We start from the raw sequence: 22,030 nt of genomic DNA, 5'->3' as shown, positions 1-22,030 counted from the left end.
TTTTTTTAAAAACTTGGATAAACATGATAATGAGTAGACAAATAGGCCATGATTGTGGAACTGGGAAAAGAAAGAACGGTCCACATTTCCTATGATGTGACCTCTCTCCTTACTCTTTCCGAATCTCACCAATCAAAACCTGCAAAGTAAAACAATCCCAGAATAAAGGTTGTTTGTGTTGCTAAACATCACTTCCTAGAAGTATTTATCTTTAAATTTGTATTTCAATGTGAGTGTGTGTGTGTGTTGCATGTGTGTGTAAGTCAAAAGACAACCTCAGGGAAGCTGCTTTTCCACCGTGTAGGTCCCATGGTGTAACTCAGGCCATCAGGCTTGGCAGCTAGCTCCCTTGTCTGCTGAGCCAACATGCAGAACCCTAGCCATGCTTTTTAACTGAAAGGTAGACTTCACACAGTTTCCTATTACTTCCTTTAAATCAAAAGGCACCGACTGAGAATGGAGCGAAAGAGAATTTTTAATAGATGGATATTTAATCTATCTTTTTTTTTCCTGGGGATAATTCTTCTCATTTATTTTCAGGAAGTCTCTTGTAAAAGAACTGTTAAATGACAAGCTGCAGTGTTTTGACAAGCACTTGTACTGCAGAGACTTGAAATCTCACTGGGATACAGTTACATAGTCACTGTAGGAAAGAAATGCCCTATTTAAAATCTAGGACAGATCATGTTGATAAGGGAAAAGGAAATAACTATGGAAATAATACATCTGAAATTAAAGACTGAGATGTTACAATCCATCTGAAATCAACAAAAATGTAATTACTCTTTGAAAGTAATTGTGTCCTGTCTTTGAGTACTAAGTGGATTTTTTTTTCATTTGTATTATACCTTACTTTTAATTTGTAGTAATACAGAAAAATGCTTATTTATTAAATGCATAATGTATATAGACTTTAAGATAAATCTGGTTGTTGATAGAAGAAATCTAAGTGGATTTTTTAATGGCAAGGTATTATTTATATGCAGAATATCATTGCAAAAAGCATATTGTAGGACTGGGGCAGTGATCTAACAGAAGTCCCATGACAAAGGCACACAAAGAGAAAGGCTAATCTACATTGTTAAACATAATGTTAGTTTCAGTGACAGGACCTCACTATTTTAGATCTCTAAAGATCGGCCTTGTAGGTGTTTTACAAACAAGACTAGGTTTAGAGACAATCAGAAGGAAATCTTTTATTCAAATCTACTATCTAATTTAAATTTCCTATTTTTCTCCTCCCTCCCTCCTTCCTTCCCTCCCTCCCTCTCTCTCTGTCTCTGTCTCTCCCTCCCTCTCTCTCCCCCACTCCTGTGCATGTGTGTGTGTGTGTGTGTGTGTGTATACATGTGAGTTCTGATATTTGTGGAGGCCAGGAGAGGACATCAGACTCCGGTGGCGAACAAAGTTGGTGGTGGTGGTGAGTCTTCCATTCTGGGTGCTGGGAATTGAACTCAAGTCTCTACAAGAACATTACACATTCTTATCTGCTGAGACATCTTCCCAGCCTTTTCACACTCTTCCCCATGACCTTCACTGTTTATTTTTTCCTACAATTTGGAAGGCCATGAATCGATCTAGACAAAGATGTTTGAAAGCAAGAGGGTCTCTCTCACTGTGATTCCATTTGCTTAGGCTGGCATTCAGAAATAATAAGGATGGTAGATCCATTAAGAATAGTCTCTTACAGCATATACTGACTAATGGGGTAGCAAAGAAGTATATGAGAATTAATGGTGAGTCAATCGATGCCTTCAAGACAGTTCATGCATATGACCAATTGATAAGGGCACATAATTCATTGTTTTGAATACCATGATATCGTCTGGTAATCCCTCTGGCTAATTTTCATCTTGCTATGACCCCTTCCCTACTTTCGGAGAGCACTAAAGTTGGTTTGATTTCTGAGACAGAGAAATGTGATTGAAAAATTATAACTCCTATCCATAAAACTTTCCTGTAGTTATTTGTTAGTTTGTTAGGGACAGAGAGAGAGAGAGAGAGAGAGAGAGAGAGAGAGAGAGAGAGAGAGAGAGAGAGAGGGACTGAGACAGAGACAGACAGAGACAGAGAGAGATACAGAGACAGAGACAGACAGAGATACAAAGACAGAGAGACAGAGAGACAGAGAGAGAGGGGAGAAGTAAAGAAAAGAAAAAAACCAAGACAATTAGTCTTATAAAGTTAGGACCAGCCACTTGTATTTTTGAATAGACGTATTTCCAGAAACGTGTACATTTGTTTTCATGAACAAAGTAGTAATAACTGAAGTATAAATTTGTAAAGTATGCCACTTTTTTCCCTGTTAGTGGTCCACACTGTCAGAATGTAAAAACTCACATTTAAAAATCATTTTGCCATAAATTATTTTAAAGTAGCCTCTGTATCATAATAACAGCACCTATTCTCTAAAGTGATTGGCTAGTTGCCACTCCCATAACTATGTTCTGCATCAAAGACACCAGGCATGTAACTGGAGCTGTCACTGAGCTCATCAAACAGATCATCTTTCAAAACTTATTTCTTCACACAGATAGAATTTCATATTGTCATGCACAGTGTTCATAAAAAACATTTCTATTCTTAGTGTAGACATTAACACACAAATAAATGAAAAGGAGATTGTTTTCTTACCTTTCAGAAAGCAGTCAAAAGCTATACTGTTGGTGGGATAGTGTACCAAGTTACGGACTTTTGTACACTTTTTCTTACTGGTGGTATACAGTCTACAGGAAAAGTAAATATATAGGAATATATAAAATAAATGTGCAGACAATATTCCTTTTAATATTATCAGTTTTTGTTGTTCTTGTTGTTGAAGAAGAGGCTGCAATAGAGACCCACAGATGTTGTGCCCATTATTTCAATGGAGACAATAGGCTGGGGTAGACCAGATCACCACAATTCAGGTACCTCTGAACATGGGAGTGCTGGTGCCACTAGAGAGAACTGAAGGTAGCTAAGTTGTACTTGCTGGAGTTCGTGCATCTGAGAGAACCAGCTGACAAACAACTGGTCTGTCTGGTTCTCTCCTTCCTGTTGCCATCTCTTTGACCTCAGCCTAGTTCATTCTTGCTGACCAGCTTTGCCTGGTTAGTCGAGAAGGATGAGTACAAGTAGCGCCATGTTGAGAATGTTAGCGATCCAAACAGATGAAGAAGCAAAACAAAACAAGAAACATTAACAAGTCAGCATAGCAAAGTAATGTGTTCAAGAACTTTCTAGGTATTATTATTTGTGTACAATTTGCTGCCCACATCCATTTTCCAGCAGCCTAGAGTTTGTTTGTTTGTTTGTGAATCAAATACTTCCTTGTATTGACATTTCTTTTTTATGTGATTTCTTTCTTTGAGACCAGCACAGGATTTTTATTGTTTTCCTTAATATCAATGCCAAATATTACAAGAAATAGAAAGAAAAACAACATAAGAATATGCTTATGTTAAAATTGTCTTATTTTATATTTTATCTCAGGTATGCATGGTTGTTATTCTAACACGGTCTTCCACACATTCTGTGTTCACGGGTCTAGCTTTTCTATTTCAGAGGCATTTATCAGCAATAAATTCTCATATACAATAAGAGGGCTGTGTTCTTAGTTGTCTATTTATTTACCATCACTAGCTTCCACTGACTTGCCAGGCTATACTCTGCAACCCCCCACGTGTTTTTAATTGAGTTATTTCTCAGCCTGGGAGACATCAATGTAGAAAATGGATGGCATCTTAGAGCTAGGACAGGTTACAGCCTCTTGTCTTTATGCAATACAATCTTTGCCCAAGGGAAGCATGAGATAAGAGAGTAATTCACAAAGCATCTGATCAGTGTGACTATTTCAGATGAGGACAATACCAGAAAATATTCACCCATGGCAATTAAGTCATGCTGCCCACCAATTGATATCATCCATCCAGCTTGCAAAGGACTATAACAGCAGTCATAAGCCACAGCCCAAGCATGACCACACCCTCCTATTTATTTGGCATCTTACAGTTTTCCATGAACATATATATGCAGGTCCACATTTGAAAATACAGGGAGAAGGGCCAGATTCAGAAGGAAGAGGGTCAGAGTTTGAAGAAATTCTGAGGAGAAGTGTCTTAGGCATTGCTAGAGTATCCAAATGAGGGTTAGCTTTTCTGAACCCCTGTGGGAGAAATTACTTTTGTATAAATAAAAAGTCTTGGAGCTTCATTCTAAAACTCCCTGAGCTTGCTAGTTTTCAGTCTGAACATAGACCTGGCAAACCGTGGCCTGAGTTTGAATATGTAATATATACACAGTGTACAGATAACAATAACACTTTGACAAGTTTGATTCTTTATCCCAACAAAAAGATGTTTTTCTTTCAGGTAATCAGAATTTTAACTGAAGGAGCAACTCAAGAGGAAAATTTCAATCCTTGAAAAGTAATGCAGTGAAGAGGGCAGTTTAATGTCTGAACATTTTAAGCCAAGAAGCAAGCTCATTTTCATGTAGACATGTGCAGTGTGGAGGTGGATGGATGGAAGCGGTCATGCGCCAGATGGCAAGCTGCAGTGATGGAGCAGAGCCATTCAGGATGAAAACACCAAAGACCGAGAAACATTCAGACTCAGTGTTCAGAGCAAAGATAGACTGGAGAGCATTTCTGGTCCATTAATTACTTTGAAGTTCATACTATGAACTGGCCTCTCTTAGATACCTTCCATCACCTTAAAAATAATTTGCTCATTGGAGAGATGCATATTTTCAAGTGCCTGTACTGTTTATAATTTTCTTTTTCCAAATAGCTTAAATTAAGCAAATATTTCCTGTGTCTCCACTGATAAAATTTAGGTTCTGGAGATGATTTGAGCCATTCTTGGTTTTCAACATATATGATATCATGATATTTCCTAGCATCAAGATATTCTTCTCTGTTTTCATTAACTTAAATTTTTGCTAGTAGTCTTAATACAAATGTATATGTATATAAATATAGTATATATGCATGCATATATATGCATATTTGTGACTTTCAAGCCACAAGTTCAAATGCAATTGTCATCTATGATACCACATTTTCTACATTAGGGACTTGTTTGGAGAACATTTTAAATGATGTGTTTTTCATCTCCAATATTTCATTTCTTTAAGCTGTGTTTGTACCAGATAAGCATTGATGCTAATATAACAAAAGCCAGTCTCCACTAAGGCTCAGACTGGGCATCTCAGGATTAAACACGTGGCTTTAATATGACCAAATGTCCAGATCTGTGAGTACTTCCAGTGAAGTACTTAGCCATGGCTGGTTATTTATTTAGAACAAAGTCAAATAGAAACTAGATACATTCTCTCTTTGAAAAGCTGAACATTTGCGTGTTTGCGAACCACTGGTGTTTGTGCTGGCTGGATCACACAGCACGGATTCAGAACACATGCTTGCCTGCTCACCGTGCTGTTAGATGGCTTGGGACGAATGGGTTCTCTTAATGTTTTGCAGGAGCTGGCTCATCAGAAACCCCAATGTTGGGAGGTACATGAATCTCCTCCTGTGGTTCAGTCCATTTCTAGTTACCCTTTGTGGTGTTTTAGGGCAGTGGACACACAATGCCAGAAATGCTAGTAAATTTTCAAATGTCTTTCAGACAAGTTGAGTGATGAAGATTGTATTTAATTGTACTATTCTCTTCATTTTCTTTTCTTTTGTCCCTGGACTGTTTGTTATGACACTTTATAGATATCTGAACGACCGCACAGACACATTTTTTAAGAACATATGTCCAATGAGTTCTCAGTGGAATTAGTGCAGTGCTCCCATTTGACACTATAATGTTTGAATTTTGAATTAATATGATAAAGCCTCTACCTGGGCAGCCTTCTTTGAATGTAGGTTATTACCAACTGTAGGCAATACAACAAACAACCATATATTTCCATAGTATAACATGTTTCAAGAAAGACAACTCCCCTCAAAACACCACCACCACCACCAGCAGCAGCAGCAGCATAGCCATAACAAGCAGCATCATTATTATCATCATCACCATCACACTATTTTATTATTATTATTATCATTATTATTATTATTAAAGTTATATTATCAAGTAAGAGGACCACAAGAGTGATTTATGACTCATGCATTGGGAGTTTGTTCTCTTAGTCATGTTTCAGGACACACAGTACATAAGAGGAATAACTATGTGTTTAGATATAAGACCTAGGTTAACTCAAACTTGGATGCTAAGTAGGTGCATGACTCAGGCCATGTCACAGAATCTCCCTGCAGTGAAGCTTCATCAGTAAATTGAGACTAAGAGCATCTTATCCATACAATTTCTGTGCAGAATAATTGCAAGGTCTAGCATACAGAACTTCCCCGTGTGATATATATTTTAAAATTAGCTGATGCAGTGTTAGTATTAGTGTTAGAATTTGCATTATAGAAACTACTCAAAGACTCAACAAGGATTAGCATTAACATAAAAAAGTTAGCTGCTGTCAAAAGTTATTAATTCTTAAATACTGTAGGATTAGTTGTCTGAATCTATAGTTCATATTTATTCATTTTAAAAATACAAATAAAGATGCTTCCACCTGTTGTGCTGATTTGGGGCAAATCTTGTTAAATTTGTATACTTAGGTATATATGGATGTATATATGTGATCTAAAGTTGTTATTGAAATAGAGAATAAATAAAGTTTTCATGAAATGGAAAATTGAAACTTCTATTGTAAACAGCTACAGAAACTGAGATGTACTGGGAAACTGATCATATGAATATAGTTATAACTATAAGCATACATAAAATCATAGAAATGTTACTTTTCTGGGTTCAGTTTCTTCTACCTCATGGCATTTATACTTACGTAGATTTAACCTGAAAGCTATACTCCTTACCACATTGCTACTAAAAATAGTAATTGAGAAATTTATGTCGCTACCATCTGAGTCAATGTAGTGGCAGTTGTGTGATGTCCTGTGCCCATTTTATTATAGGACCTACTCAGGCAACAAAATCAGCTTTTGTTCTTCACAAAATGATTTTCTTCTTAGTGGCATAGGTGATGCTTCCCCAAGTGTGGGCTGCCTTTAGCATGGCGCTCTCAGACCCTGTATACTTGAATGAAAATTTAACAAGTTTATCCAATACTTTATGCTTCTGTTTCTAAAAGACTTGATTTGGAAACAATTTTCTCAACTTTCTCATCCCAGTGGAAGAAAAGCATGCTTCTAAAGTTGTTCAAGAATTTAATTTTACTTTTAATGCAATAGTTCACTGGGTATGGCTATTTCTCTAACAGGAAGTTGCTTTTCCATCAGGAAGTAATCTTCCTAAGAGGAAGTCGCTTCCCTGGTGGGAAGGGTCTAGTAAGAGAGCTCTGATAAACATGTTTATTCCACTGGATGATTCTGAAGCAAAGGAAAAAAAGACAAGAGAATGAGGAAGAGGCAGAATTCTGAAAAGCTTTCTACCCAGAAAACGGTAGCAGAAATTAATCAAAACCAGAAGAGAAGAAGTGACCACTCATCAGGGCAAATGACCCACATGGCAAGGAAGAATTCAGAAAACAGCACACACATCACACTTTTTAGAATTTTCTGATGCAGGATGTAAAGATGAAAAGAGAGTTACTTACTGTTTGGGTCTACGTTTTCACAGAGTTCTGTCTTTGCCTCACCGTTGGGCCTGTCACTGGGTTTGTGTGACAGCCTTGATGACATGGTAGCTGCTGTGACTACGGCCTTGAAGCTTCGCTTCCGTTTCTGGACATTGAGTTCAGGGTGGAAAATGATGATGTACACTTTCGGCATGTATAGCATTCCCAGCGCCACTGACGCACTTAGGTTCATGGAGATTGTAAGTGTGGTAGTTTGTATGTAGAGCTAGGAGACACAACACACAAGGCACTATTACAAATACAATGACCGCAGAGGGTGCGTGAATACTTAAAGCGGTGTCATGAATGACCATGGCTAGGAGAAAAACAGCAATCCCAATGACCTTCTGCTAAAAAGAAAGACAACTTGGCTGGACATCTATTTCAGTGCTTACGCCTATGTGTGTTAACACTGGGTAAGTCCTTTTGTATTGCACAGAGAGATCTTCTAGACTGATGTTCAGAGTAGACTTTTATTTACATTCAAATTACTTTTAGTGACAATGATAGATATAAAAACATAAATTATAGATTATCATAGTAATATAATCTTGGGTAAAATTTGCTTATTATTTTAAAGCTTAAAACAAAAACTTATTTTTTGATTTATTATGCAGAAATTCTAAAACTTTATTTTAAAATGATTTCTGTTCATAAGTGCTTCTGTTATATCATTTTTGTAACACCATGAACCTTCACCAAACCTAGAGAGTAGTGATCCAGTCTCCCTAAAAAGTAAAACTTTTGAGCTTTTATGTGTTTTGTGAAACACTAGCATTGAGTTATGGGTTTTCTACTTTGTTTATGTTGCTAAATTGATAATTGAATGATAATACCTCATTTTTATACTCTTATGTTATTTGTACTTTGGATAATACCCACATCCTCATCACCATAGTTTTGTGCTTTCTTGGGTATCCTATTGAATTAAGCAATCATTCCCAGTCCAATGTGTGAAGTCATTGTCTTGGTGAATAGATGAGGGTCAAAGGGTATATGAAGTTATACAATCTGTAAGAGAAGAGCCACAGTCATCTTTCTGTGGTCCAGGCACATCTATGACTATGATATATCCTCAGCTAACTTAGAGCTCCTTAAAAAAACAGGTATGTCTGACTTAGACATGGGTTCTAAAGGGTAGCTTAGACTGGGAAAGGGGGTGAACCTTTTTATATCAGTGCAACCGTATATCCTTGACGATGAACTGGACTGTGGTAGTCCACAGGCCCTACTTTCTTCTTAGACACCATTAGGAATCTACATGTTTCTACATTGGCTATACTTGACTGCTTTTGCAGATGAATTTCCTACTTCTCAACTCTTTGCATTTCAACTTCCTGCCTCTCCATTGTGGACTGTCTTTCAGCTGTTACATAGACTTTGCTCATTTGTCCATGGGATATTTTCATAAGTTTTTGGTATTTAAGTTTGTTTGCTCTTGTCTGACCTCTTTCTCCTTTGCTTCTTATGATGTTCTTCCAGGATATTCTTTCCCATGGCCTCTTTTCTTATAACTTCTCCAAGTACAGTTTCCTATATGGAATCTCTCTCAGGTTGAAATTTTATTCTCATATCTTGGATTTTAAACTTTCTCCATCTCCTCTATAGGTTCCATGAAATTAGAAGTTTTCTGGAGACATTAGTCTCTGTCTAATAGAAAAGTGTCAGATACTATATAAATATATGGTGGATAGACTCAGTTGCTGACACCATTTTTTTCTCTACTATACTTCAGTAGTCACATAGCCATTCTCTAAATATATAAATATTTCTATCAGATCTAACTAACATTTGGGTATTCCTTTTCAAAAAACTGTGAGACTTTTCCACCTTGCATCATATGCTCAAGGCCCTGGGTTCCATCTCTAGTAATAAAAAAAAAGCCAAGTAGAAAGTGAGGATGCACATAGATGAGAATGTTCTGGCTATAAGCTTCAAGTTTTCATTTTGATGTCATAGTTAATGCTTTTAACAACATAATTTGTAACACTTTTAATATCATATTTGCCTTTACTTTACATGATGCTCATCATACAATGAACTACCCTTTATAACCTAAGATAGTTTATACCACTATCTTATGACTAGCTAATTAACTTAGCCAAAAAATGAGATAGTTGGTTCTCCCTTTCATTAGCAAATAAGTACCATATTCACATAGTTCAAGCCTCCCCCAGGTCTGGTTCTCTCTTCTGCCTATTCCTACCTTGGCAATCTGAGAGTCTGCCTAGTAAATAAAAGACTGTCCTTCATCTTGGCAAAAGTGGCTTAGGCCTTTGGGGAGAACACAGACAGTGTTAGAATTTCTACCTTAATGCACGTGCCATCCATCTAAATAATTCCAGAACCCAGCTTCAGGTACTGGGTTGCAAGTGGCTTTACTCACATTCACATTTATATACACTTGCAGAGTAAAGTAAGGCAAGGGCTGTGCAAATATTTTATATCAATTATCTTAAAGCCTTATACATGACACACGTTGTTATGTGGGTTCTTTCCAGCTTTCCATTTTTTCAACTATAAAAATAAATAGAATAGCATCTCCAACCTCATAAAATGGAGACCAAACTAATTAATGGCGAGGGAAGAACTCAGCAGGGTCCTAGGAATCAAGGAACCAGAGGAATCGCTGATCCTAGTACTTAGCTCCTGCTACACTAGGGTGTAGCACAAAGGATCTTGGGAAAATGTTTCTTCTCCAGCCACTTTGAGATATTTTAAGCTTAAAGACATATGTGGCCTTTAGGCTTGAACATCTATAAGATTCCATGCTAATTCTGCCTAAGCAGAAAGAAATATAGCAAAGAGCATGTGTAACTATAATGCACAGGGTTAGACATAGTTCAATGCCGGGGAGTGCTCAGCCTGATCTACTCCATGTTTCCTCTTTCCTAGTTCTGATAGTTGCAGAAAGATGTGGGGGTATACCCTGAGATTCCTTCAGTACTCCAGAAATTAACACAGCACTATTAGTTTACTTCTTATCTCTGATATGTTACTAATTTGGAAATTTTTCATTGGTCAATCTGTCATTAGTGGAAGCTCAATATCTCCCACTGATCACTCTGAAATGTCATTTTAATCAAAGCATCATGTTTCTCCAGCAAGGGAAGAAATTGTTATAGATTGATATACTGTTTGCTTGACACAAAATACATCCTGTACTCATGAACTGTTGAAGGATTTTTTTCCCTTGGAAAAAATGTGAACTAATGTCCATTCAACATTTATTCAATATGGCACCAAAGAAAGTTCAAAGAAAAGATTCCACTCAAGTCAAGGAAAGATTCCACCCAGGAATACCCAAGTAAGTCAGAAAATTTATTGGAACTACCTACAAAAACATTGCTGAAAAGAGTGATAACTCACACACCTGGTCCAGCTTCCTGTCCTCTTGCAGCCTCCTCCCCCCAAGAAGAGCATCCCTTTCCCAAGCAATTGTTTGATCCCTCCATAATCTTGGGAATTTCCCTTATGAATCTTGTAAGTTTCAGAGCTTCCTAGGCCTCCCCGGATCCTGTAGCTTCCTGAGTCTTAAAGCTTCCTTCCCATTTCCAAGGCGGGAATGTTGGCATTTGGAAGACACAGCTCTACAACATGACAAAGTTGCCAACTGCTTTGTTAAAAAAAAGTTTTAGTGCCAGTTTAGTTGAAGACAAGCTTTGGATGTTTCAAACCAAGCTGTGAATAGCTGCAAGGCTAATAGACTTGCAGTTCTGGGAATTATGGGAATTATGATGTTCTTAATATGCTTCAAAAGATAAGGATAGCAGAGGAAACTTGGGTCTTACAGAAGGAGGAAAGACAAGAGCCACTGAGGAATAAACAAATTTCAGATTTGGGGATTCATTAGAATTGGCTCATCATCATTGTGATTGTCTTCATCAATAATATAAAATAAAATAAACTGCAGTATACATGTGAGTCTTTGCTAATATTACTTTATTAAAAAGAGTTTGAAGCAATCTACTGGTGTCAAGCTACTGACATAGGAGAAACATCGTAAACATAGGCTGGAAATTCAAGGTTATATGTTTCTTAGACCCACTGTATCTGTGGTATATTTTGCAATACCATGTCTAGAATGCCATTTCACTAAGACACTGCTGTGTGCCTGCTCTGGCTCAGTTGCTATATTTCAAGCATGACAGCCATGTGCTCTGCCATCAGGAGCTGGATTATAATAGCAGAAGCAAAGCAATCAGATTTCCTTCATGGCACAGTGATGGTAGTTAATAGCAGTGTATTCTATACTTACAAATTGCTGACAGAAAATTCTCAGTTTTCTTACCACAAAAAAGATATGTGAGAGGCAATGTAATTTAATTAGCCTGATTTAGCCATTCTGTAATGCAGACCTGTCAAAACATCATGCTGTAGATGACAAACATGTGTAATTTTATTGGTCAATTAAACATAGAGGGTATAAATAAATAAGTATTCAATGATAAGACAATGTAGAGCCTCATGTACGCCTTTTCCCACTGTGTGTTTGTTTCCTCGTAGCTCTTCCTCTTGAAACGCCCTCTGTTTTCCTGCACAGCCTTTGAGGTCTTGCTTACATCTGATCTGATATTCAACATTATCACTTTTACTCACAACTTTCCCTGTCTTCGTACTCAAGGGAGTAGCTGTTTGTTCATGTGCTGTTCAGGTAGTACTCCCCTTGTGAAATCAGTGTGCCCTAACACTTGCTTTGAACATGCAGGTTCAGGGTAGTTGCATATGTGAAAGCACAAGCACTGTGATTTCAAGCACAAACCACATACAATGCCATGTGGATGAAGAAGATGGTCATGACCTTTCATAATGACTGAGGAGTTATTGGCAATTGATGGCTACTGGGTGAAAGGGTCACTTTTCTTCAGGGATGCATTCCCTGAGAGGCTATTCAAACTCCAGTAGATGATCTTATAACTACATCAGTACTAAATGGGTTCATGGGCTTAAAAGATATACACACAACATAGAGAAGAAAAAGTGTTGTATAGGCATAAGGGAAGAATTGAAGATGAGAAAATGGGCGTGAATTGAGTAAATGTAAAAAATTCTTAATACAAATTAAAGAAAGTTGCCATGTAATATCATGATCAAAACACCAAGAGGAGAAAAGATAGTGCGGATTTATCCCATAGGCAATGGGACTTTAGAAAAACCTTGAACATTATGTTATTTAACGAATGGTATTTGTTCCACAGGAAACACTAGGGCAACATGTCAGCCCCGCATGGCTGAGCCAAGCCGCTGGGAAATACATATAAAGGTACACACATGTTCCTTATTCATACATTTACAGCTACCATTTCCCAAAGAGATAATATCAATCTCCAGTGCCCATATCCTGGTATCTATTTCCATGAGAAAACTTTAGGTTGTTTTTTATGAGATAAAACATTACATTGATTGGATGATTGGACTATTCATGCATTTATCAGCTATTTTGCAAACTAATTTCAGTATCTATGCATTTATAAATTTCCTCCCTCTCCCTTCCTCGCGCCCCCCCCCTTTCTCAGAGAGAGAGAGATTGATGGTGATGTCAGTAGTTACTGTATCCATCATACAATCTTTCCATTCATCCTGTGATTTATAAGGCACACTCTTGCTATCAGTGGTGATTCTTTAAAAACAAATGCCATTTTTAGGCAGGACTGACTAGATACTAAACAAAATGTCTATCACCATATGAACTCATTAAGTTCTGCTTAATGGAAAACTTTTGCATTTCACCCAAGAATTCAGTGTGATAAACTTCTGTAGCATCCAGCATGGTGACATCATTCCTAGTCTCATTTTCCACCATGTGTGTATATTTGTTCTCTTATTACTAGTGTGAAGATTGTGATTGCTGCGTTTTAGGACAATTTCTACCTTCAAATGATATGACCATGGGAAAGATGCAGAATGGTACCAAGCAGATACTGAGCACTCAATAATAATTTTAGAGTCATAGGCTGATTTATTGGTTAATGCACCAAACAACCTGCTTTATGTCCTGGCCTGTTCTTTCTTTCTTTCTCTTTTTACATTCCTCATATGGCTTGAAATGACTGTCTCTTATATAGAATCCAATGAGTAACAGCTTGTTTTGAGAGGTTTGTATTAAATTTGCTTCTAGTTTCTTCGGAAGTTTACTCAAATCCCTATTTCATCTGTCATTGACTATTTTGTGGAGAGAAAAAAAAAAAAACAGTCAATTTTGTCTGTTCCCAGGTGTTAGCTGAGAATTGGAATGAAAGAGCTTTACAGGAATCTTCTGGTCGCTGGAGAAGTCTCAAATGCTTCTGTCAGCCCACAGCTTGTATAATACGAATGAAAACGCTCCTTGATGGGGACCCACTGAAGAGGTGCACCATTACCTGGCAGGTATTTGAGGTATTCATGGGACTATATGGAAATGAAAGTTCTTGGAAGTCAATACAGGTTTTTCAATCTTTACCACTTGTACCCTGGTGCCTAGCTAAAGTGGCTCTATAGTCAGAAACAAACAATGCCACATGCCTGGCATGGGGAGAGGCTGCTTCCTGTTGAGTGCTCTTGTCTATTCTAGAGGTTGACACACTGAAGGCCTTTGTTATGTTGGGAATAATACAGTATTACCGAAAGCTCTAGAATGTAATACAGGAAGACATTTTTTAAGTGAGTAAGATATTTTAGCTTTTAGTGTGGCTCTTTAAAGGAAAGAAGGGGTTTGTTCTTTAGAGCTGACTGTGGTTATTGTCCTTCAGGTATTAAGGGTGACTGTGGGCAAGTGTCCTCGGCTCTAGAAAGTGAGAAAGTAAAGACTTCAAACCATGTGTGCTGCTAGAAGGTTTGATGTAAACCCTGTCTCCTTCTGCTATCCTATGGAAATTTTTTTCAACAGTTGAGAGGAATAAAGGAAATCACGTGAAAAGGGTTCACATCATGGCTGGCATGGGGCAGTTGTCTGGGAAATGTAAGTGGCATTTGTAGAAGAGATAGACTCATAGCCTACCCATTCTTTTAATGTTCTTCAATGTAGATTTTTTTTCCTTTAAATCTTTGATAGCTCTCTACCTGGCTGGAAGTGTAATTAAACAGAGATACTGCAGGAAGTCTGGGATATGCATGGGTCATTAAATTGATCATGGGGCAGGCCCTGGCTTTACATATGCTCTGCTTTTCCCATTTGCTCTCACAGAGCAGACATGATATGTTAGTCCACACACAATTCCTTTACCTATTTGGTAGGCGCTCCAGGTGAATGCCAGTCAGTTACTTATGCATGAGACCCATGGTTTTGCTCATGCTGGAATCACGTATGAGTCTGTGCTTCCCTGTCCCGATTGTAAGTCTGATTCTGGCTCTTCTCCCACAAAGAAAACTTAGAATTGACCGCATCCTGGCTATAGTTTCCTGTTTCCCTTACCAGGCCATTCTTACCCTCCAAGACTGATTCAAGGCCAACTACCCTAGAAAAGCCACCTTGACATGCTGTACATGGACAGGCCCAGTCTACATTTATATACATAGAATTGCTCATATATATGTGCACATTAATGTACATATTCCCTTACATACACACTTACCTATAAACATAAACATATACATACATACTCGTGCCCACAGGTTTGTGCATGGAGGCATCAAATGTGCAAACACTCATGTATGTGCACAGATATGCACATAATACATATTTGTGGACATATAAATGCATATGTACATGGACACACACAGGAATGTTCATACACACTTATGGATATATATATATATATATATATATATATATATATATATATATATATGTATATGTGCATGCATGGACACATAAGTTGGGTTCATTATTAACACACATGTACTCACACACCCATGACCAAACATACACACAGGCATACTTTTTTTGGGGGGGGTGTTGAGATAGGGTTTTTCTGTGTAGCTCTGGCTGTCCTAAACTTACATTGTAGACCAGGTTGGCCTCAAACTCACAGAGATCTGACTGCCTATGTATCCCAGGTGCTGGGATTAAAGGTATGTGCCACAATGTCCAGTGGCATAAATTCATTTCGACACACAGGGGTATATATATACCCAAATAAGTACACATAGACACACATAAACACATATACATCCAGACGTATACATAAACACATTGAAATACATAGAAACATTTGCACACACATACACACAAGTGTATATACACATATGCACACTGTTTATACACATACATATCTTCACTCATAAATGCACATGTACAAGCATATTAACACAGATAAGTGAACACATAACTGGAAATCATACATCCAAACACATACTAATAAACATATAAACACGTCTTCATACACATGCACACAAACACACATGAATATACAAATAGTAGTGTATACACAAATATATACACAGACACATACCAACACACTCCAATCACAAACATATACATGGGCAGACACACAAATACATGGAAACACATAAAGATATATTCACATATATGCAAAACCACATGCACATAGCCTATACATATAATTATATACTTATGAATACAGACACACACAAACACATGTATACACGTATACCCACAATACTACATACATAAACATACTCGAATACATAGAAACATATGCATATACATGCATATAAGCATGCATACAGACAAGTATATATAAACATATGCACACATATGTGTATATTCACATGCATACATACTGGTAAGTATTCATGTGGCACTCTGAGCCTACATACACACAAACAGAAAAAGATACACAGGTATACACCTAGGCACACACTCATGTACACAGAATTTCTCTCCATTATCTGAGTTCTAACTGTTTTGATTTTAACACATGTTCAACTTCTAAGGTGAAACAGAAGTGTCATTCTTTTATGTAGTCAATACTGCCACTGTGTGTTGTGTTGTGCTACCAAAAAGGTTATTTACCCCTCCTGCTGGCTTGAGAGCACAGAAAATGTTAGGTCTCTGCCTGGCAGTGATTTAACATACAAAGAGCAAAGCATTTCTCCCACTGTCAGCTGGAGAGACACACTTCTGTCAGATTTCATCAGCTCCCTCTCAATCTCCGGCCACATTCATCCAGATGGAACCTAACAGCCTTCCCCCCCCCCCCCCCCCCCCGTCCCACCCCCCCCCCCCCCCCCCCCCGTCAGGAGGCTACATTCCATTCCGCCTTATGATGCAAAAAGTCTGGTTTCTTCCTCACTGAGAAATACCTTGGGGGGTGATGCCAAGATGTTCTGTGTTCCTGCACAAGTCAACCAGTGGGTTTTGAAAACATAAAACTTCAGCTTAGTATATTCACTTTCTAAAGAGATAGGGAGCGGCTTCATTTGCATAAGTGCAAAGCTGCCAAGCTGGCTGAGCTTCAAAGTCCTCAGTAGGGTTCTAACAAACCTAAAACTAACATCAAATGAAAATACTGATGTCAGGGAAAGGGTTAAAGACCAAGGGCCCCTAGCATCCCTCATGCATATTCCACGTGTTTAAAAATTGTTGTTGTACAGCGCTTACCACTATTAAACTGAGGACCAGCACTGCAGGAAGTCAGAGAGGAGTCCTCACCCAAGCAAAGCATGCTCTGTCCTTGTCTCAATGCCAGTGGGAATGGCTTTCAGTTGCACTCGGGGATTTTTGGTCCCTGCTCACTCCAGGTTTCTTTTGCCACTTCATTAGGTCTGCCCATTATTACTGTTGATAAGTTTGTGTTCTTTTTGGACATCCCCTTCCTCTCTTGCCCTTCGACTTTTATACTGCATGAGCTTCCGTGTGCCCTGCGAATATTGGTACTGTCTAGGGAGGTGACATTCTTGTAGATGGAGAAAGAAGCCCTGGCCTTGGCCCCGGTTATTTGGAATATCACACCAGCCATTCATTAATATGCTAGGTGTCATCCTCAGATGACAGGTAAAGGGCTTCAATGACATCAACAACTTTCACTTTGCCCTACAGAGTTGCTCTTCTGACCCTGCTAGCTTTCTCTCATGTGCTGCATCCCCATCAATGTCCTCAGCTATGGAGAAGTTTAGGGCCCAAAATAAGCTGCCTGGGAAATTTCAAATAAATAATCATACAGTTTTAGAGCTGTGGTCATTCTAAGATATGACAGTGACTAGTTAGTCACCATGCCACCAGAAGGTACAATGAAAGGGAGTGGGCCTGGGCAGCCAAGGAGCAGAGGTAAGTGCTTCATGGCCTGGATCTTGACTTCCTAAGACTCATTTCTCTTCTCCTTTGTATCTGAATTGCTCAACCGTGTGATCTTTAAACGCCACCATTTTCTCACTACTCAATCTGAAGGCCTGAGGTCTGGTCTCTATTGTCAATTGCTGGATCTGCCTTCTAGTTTCATAAAGTCCTTTAAGAAAAAAATTTTAACAGTTAGTTTATTTACATATTTAATGTGGTGGTTAGGTTGGTTTGAAGCCTGGGAACTTCAACTGAGAACAGGCCTATAGAAGATTGTAGGCAAGTGGAGAGTTTTGGGTGTTTTCTTGATTAATGATTGATCTGGGAGGGCTCAGCCCATTGTGGGTGATGCCACCCTTGGTAAGGCTGTCCTGAGGTGTTTAAGGAAGTTAACTGGGCAAGCCACTAGGAGGAAGCCAGTAAGGAGTGTTCTTCTATTCTCCATGCTTTAGTTCCTGCCTCTGGAGTTCTGCCTTGAGTTTCTGCCCTGCCTTCCCTTCGTAATGGACTCTAACCTACTATGAAGTAAATCCTTTTCTCCTCATGTTGCATTCACTCATGGCATCTTATCACAGCCATAGAAATCCAAACGAAGACATTTATCTATTTGCATATGTGTACGTGAGAGTGTATGCGCACATGTGTGTGCTTTGTGTGCAGAGGACAAAAGAGAATGCCCAGTGTTCTCTTGTATTGATCTTGCCCTTTTCCTTTTGAAGCAGAGGTTCTCTGTGAAACTGGCACCTGGGTTTTCTCAACTAGTCAGGGAGCCAGCAGCCTGAGGGACCCTCTTTTGTGGGTTCTACTTGGAACTGGCGTTATAGGAACGAACTGGATGCCATGCTTATCATGTGGGTACTGTGATGTAAACTCCAGTCCTAAGGATTGTGCATCAAGAACTACTAGACACTGAAGGCCCTTCCTACACTCCTCAAAAGCTTTTAGAGGTAGATCCTTCTCTGATGTCTCTTCTGCTAATGTTGTTCAACTTTTGTCATGCATCAGATGAAGATAAAAATATGTAACCAGGTCCAGAGAACTCTCCATTTCTGCATTCCCTTTCTTTCTTCATATCCCTTGAAAGGGCCATGTCCTGTCTATCTTATGTCTATGCCTATGATGTCTCCTCTACTTTGCTTTCTGTCCCCAAGGCCTTTACTTGGCCACCTGTCTTTGCACTTTGCATCTTTGGCGGAGTCTTTACTGACTCTCAGGTCTATATTATCTCTATCTTTTTTTCAGTAACCATTCTTATGATCATTCACTTAATTTTTAAAGGATGATAAATAAAAAATAGAAATTCTTTTAATTTTTTAAAAATAATTTCTTTATTAAGCATATCCTTACTTGACTCTGTAAATGCAAACCATCTCTAGAAACTCACTGGATCAGAGTAATGGCTCAGGGAACTGCAGCTGAAGAAATGAGTGGCTATATTTCAGAAAATCTCGTTCAGTAAAAGCCTTAAAAGATAGTATTAGAACAGCATGGATAGATTTGGATGCAGGCTTTGCACTTGCTAACTTGCACCTCAACCATTTTCATGTCCATGCCCTGAGCTGATGTGTAGTCCTGATAAAATGAAGCAAGTAACAATATGTAATACAGAAGAAATCACGAAATATTGTTAGGATCATGGATGGACAGAATGAAGAAATCAGAAAGTGTCCTGTGTTTATTTATCTTGTATCCTGCTTCTTGGCAATCAGTATATGTCTCATTCATTGTTTGTCTTTTGATAAATCAATGCAAAATTAAAAGTTATTCATTTACGCTAATCTTGCAGGTCACCACCCCACCTTTGAATTGTATTGGTTTTCATCAAATATCTAGTATGTTATGCTTTCTTTGGCTACAGAGCTTTTGCTCATAATATGCATTTTCTCTAGAATATTGTCATATCCTCCCCATCTTATCTTTCATTCTTGTTAAAGATCTCAAATTAAGTTCCATGTTCTAAATGAAAAATTTCCAAACAAGTTTAGGAAACATTATTCTACATTTTCAATAAGCAAGCTGTTCACATCGAAGAATGTGTGTGTGTACTTGGCATGTATGTGGCGAGGGGGGAGGAAGAGGGAGAAATTATACTATATAATATAAAATTCCCCAGTAGTTATATGTTTACCTAGTTTGTCTTTATCTGCTTCTCCCCATCTGTGTCTATTACTTGGGTAGGAATACAAATTGATACTGAGAGGTAAGGACATCCTGAGCAGTCCCCATCTGGAGAGAGATTGCATTTTCTGTCCTTAGCTCCTTTTGTAGCCTTATCTAAGAGAACAGAGATGTTAGAAAGTACTTTGCAAAAGGTAAAACAGCATGAAGCTGCCAGAAAGTTTACATCCGCAATATATGAATATTTCCTAACCTGGTTGAAGGAGAAAGTGAACTATGTTGATCTTAGGGCATCCACTTCTACTTCTAACTCATCTTTTTTAATATTCATTAATCAATGAGGCACAATTAGCAGTGATGACTCCTTCTAGCATCCAGAAGCCATGAAACCAACATTCTGACTCTTTAGCAGGATGGGTGATTTGTTTCCAGAAAATTCCCAGGTAGCATCTTATTGTCTTCTCCCAATGGAAAAAAAATATAGCCATTGTCAAGACAACCCAGTGAAGCACTAGGCTTTGATACACCACACAGACACAGACACACACACAGACACACACACTCACACACACACACACACACACACACACAGAGATAGAGAGAGAGAGAGTCAGAGATAGAGAAAGACAGAGAGACAGAGAGAGACTTAATGGACATGGTACACACACTTTTTGGGCAATTTTAATCCCTTTACAAATTTTTGGAACCAATAACGAATGTTTAAAAATGTTAAGTCCAGATGCTGGAGAGATATCACGGTGGTTAAGAGCACTGGCTGCTCTTCCAGGGGACCTGGGTTCAATTCCCAGCACCCACATGGCAGCTCACAACTGTCTAAAACTCCAGTTCCAGGGAATCCGAGGTCCATCTCATACAGATGTACATGCATGCAAAATATTGATGCACATAAAATAAAAATAAATACTTTTTAAAAGCCTAGTCTTTTTGAAGATACTGCGAAAGAAAGAAAAAGAGATAGAAAGAAAGAGAGAGAGAAGGAAAGAAAGAAAGAAAGAAGGAAAGAAAGAAAGAAAGAGAAAAAAAGGAAAGGAAATGGTTGACAAAAATACTATTTTCTGCAATCCAGGAAAACTTCTTGGCTCTTACATACTTTGCTTACAACTTAGGGAAAGGAGATCAGAGCCTATGTTGTATTGTTTCATCTGAGTCTTGAAATGAAAACAAGTCAAACCTGAATATAATTCCAAGAAAAATGGTAAATGATATCTGAACAAACGGTTTTAGAGGTAAATTTTCTACTTGGCCATGGCTTGTAGAATCATTATATAGTTATGTTATGGAGAAGACAAAACTGGGAACTCTCTTCTATGATGTACTAAGTGGTGTCTGAGGAGATGCCAGATGCATGCATCAAAACCTGTAGAAGATCCTGAAAAAGATGCATCCACACTCATTTAAATAGGTGCTTAACATCTTTCATAGAATCTTCCTCTTCCTATCACTTGCAGGTTGCTGAGACAACCAAACTGGCACCTTTAACGGTGTCAAAATGTAGGGTTCCCTTTGGAACTTGCTCATGCACTAAAATTCCTTTCCTTGTGACCAGTTGCTTCTATTTATCTGAAAAACTGTAACCCTCAAGGCTCATTCTTGAAGTGCCTTCATGTTTTACACATTCTATGCATACAGTATGGGGTTGGCTAAATTACCTGCAAAAGAGTCTGTGACTTTCTTTTCTTCTCTATGCTGACCCTTTTGGAGATAAATATTTGTAACCACATAACAACCATTACAGCCCATAGGACAGTGGCTATCATTTACACATTTTAAAATTTTGCTATTCTTCCTCTCCCTCCTCCTGGTGCCCTGTCATAGGGTACCTAGGATTCTCTCTTAGCATTGCATTGTCATTGCTGCCACCGGGTTTTCTTCCCTTCAAACAGTTCTATGGAGGCCGCAGAGTGGTCTTTCTGGGAACTTCAAATGAGACTAAGGGGGCTCCTCTGCGGCAGGTTTCCAGGACTTTCCATAGCCCTGCACCATCTGGCATGGCTACATTCCTGACACCGTAGCTAGTATCACTCACACCTGTCAAGATTTGCATTCCTACTGCGCCATGATCAGTTCAAATTATTGGCTTAGTGTGTGGTGGCATTCTCATTGCCCACAATT

General features: G+C 38.4%; 1 protein-coding gene across 4 annotated transcripts in view; it reads right to left on the bottom strand.

Moving 5' to 3' along the window:
- The window catches only part of Grm7 (glutamate metabotropic receptor 7), a 901,188-nt gene that overhangs the window by 48,834 nt on the left and 830,324 nt on the right, over window positions 1-22,030 (bottom strand). For 3 of the 4 annotated variants that reach the window (XM_051155023.1, XM_051155024.1, XM_051155026.1), the window contains exons 9-10: window positions 7,603-7,849; window positions 2,635-2,726 (exon numbers count right to left, since the gene is read on the bottom strand). In XM_051155023.1, the coding sequence (XP_051010980.1) occupies window positions 2,656-2,726; window positions 7,603-7,849 (318 nt within the window). In that variant the 3' untranslated portion in view covers window positions 2,635-2,655. The remainder of the gene's footprint in view (window positions 1-2,634; window positions 2,727-7,602; window positions 7,850-22,030) is intronic. The other variant, XM_051155025.1, reaches the window with a different exon arrangement.

The sequence above is a fragment of the Acomys russatus genome, chromosome 13, assembly GCF_903995435.1.
Source record: "Acomys russatus chromosome 13, mAcoRus1.1, whole genome shotgun sequence".
Lineage (NCBI taxonomy): Eukaryota > Metazoa > Chordata > Mammalia > Rodentia > Muridae > Acomys > Acomys russatus.
This window is presented reverse-complemented; position numbering and strand designations above follow the sequence as displayed.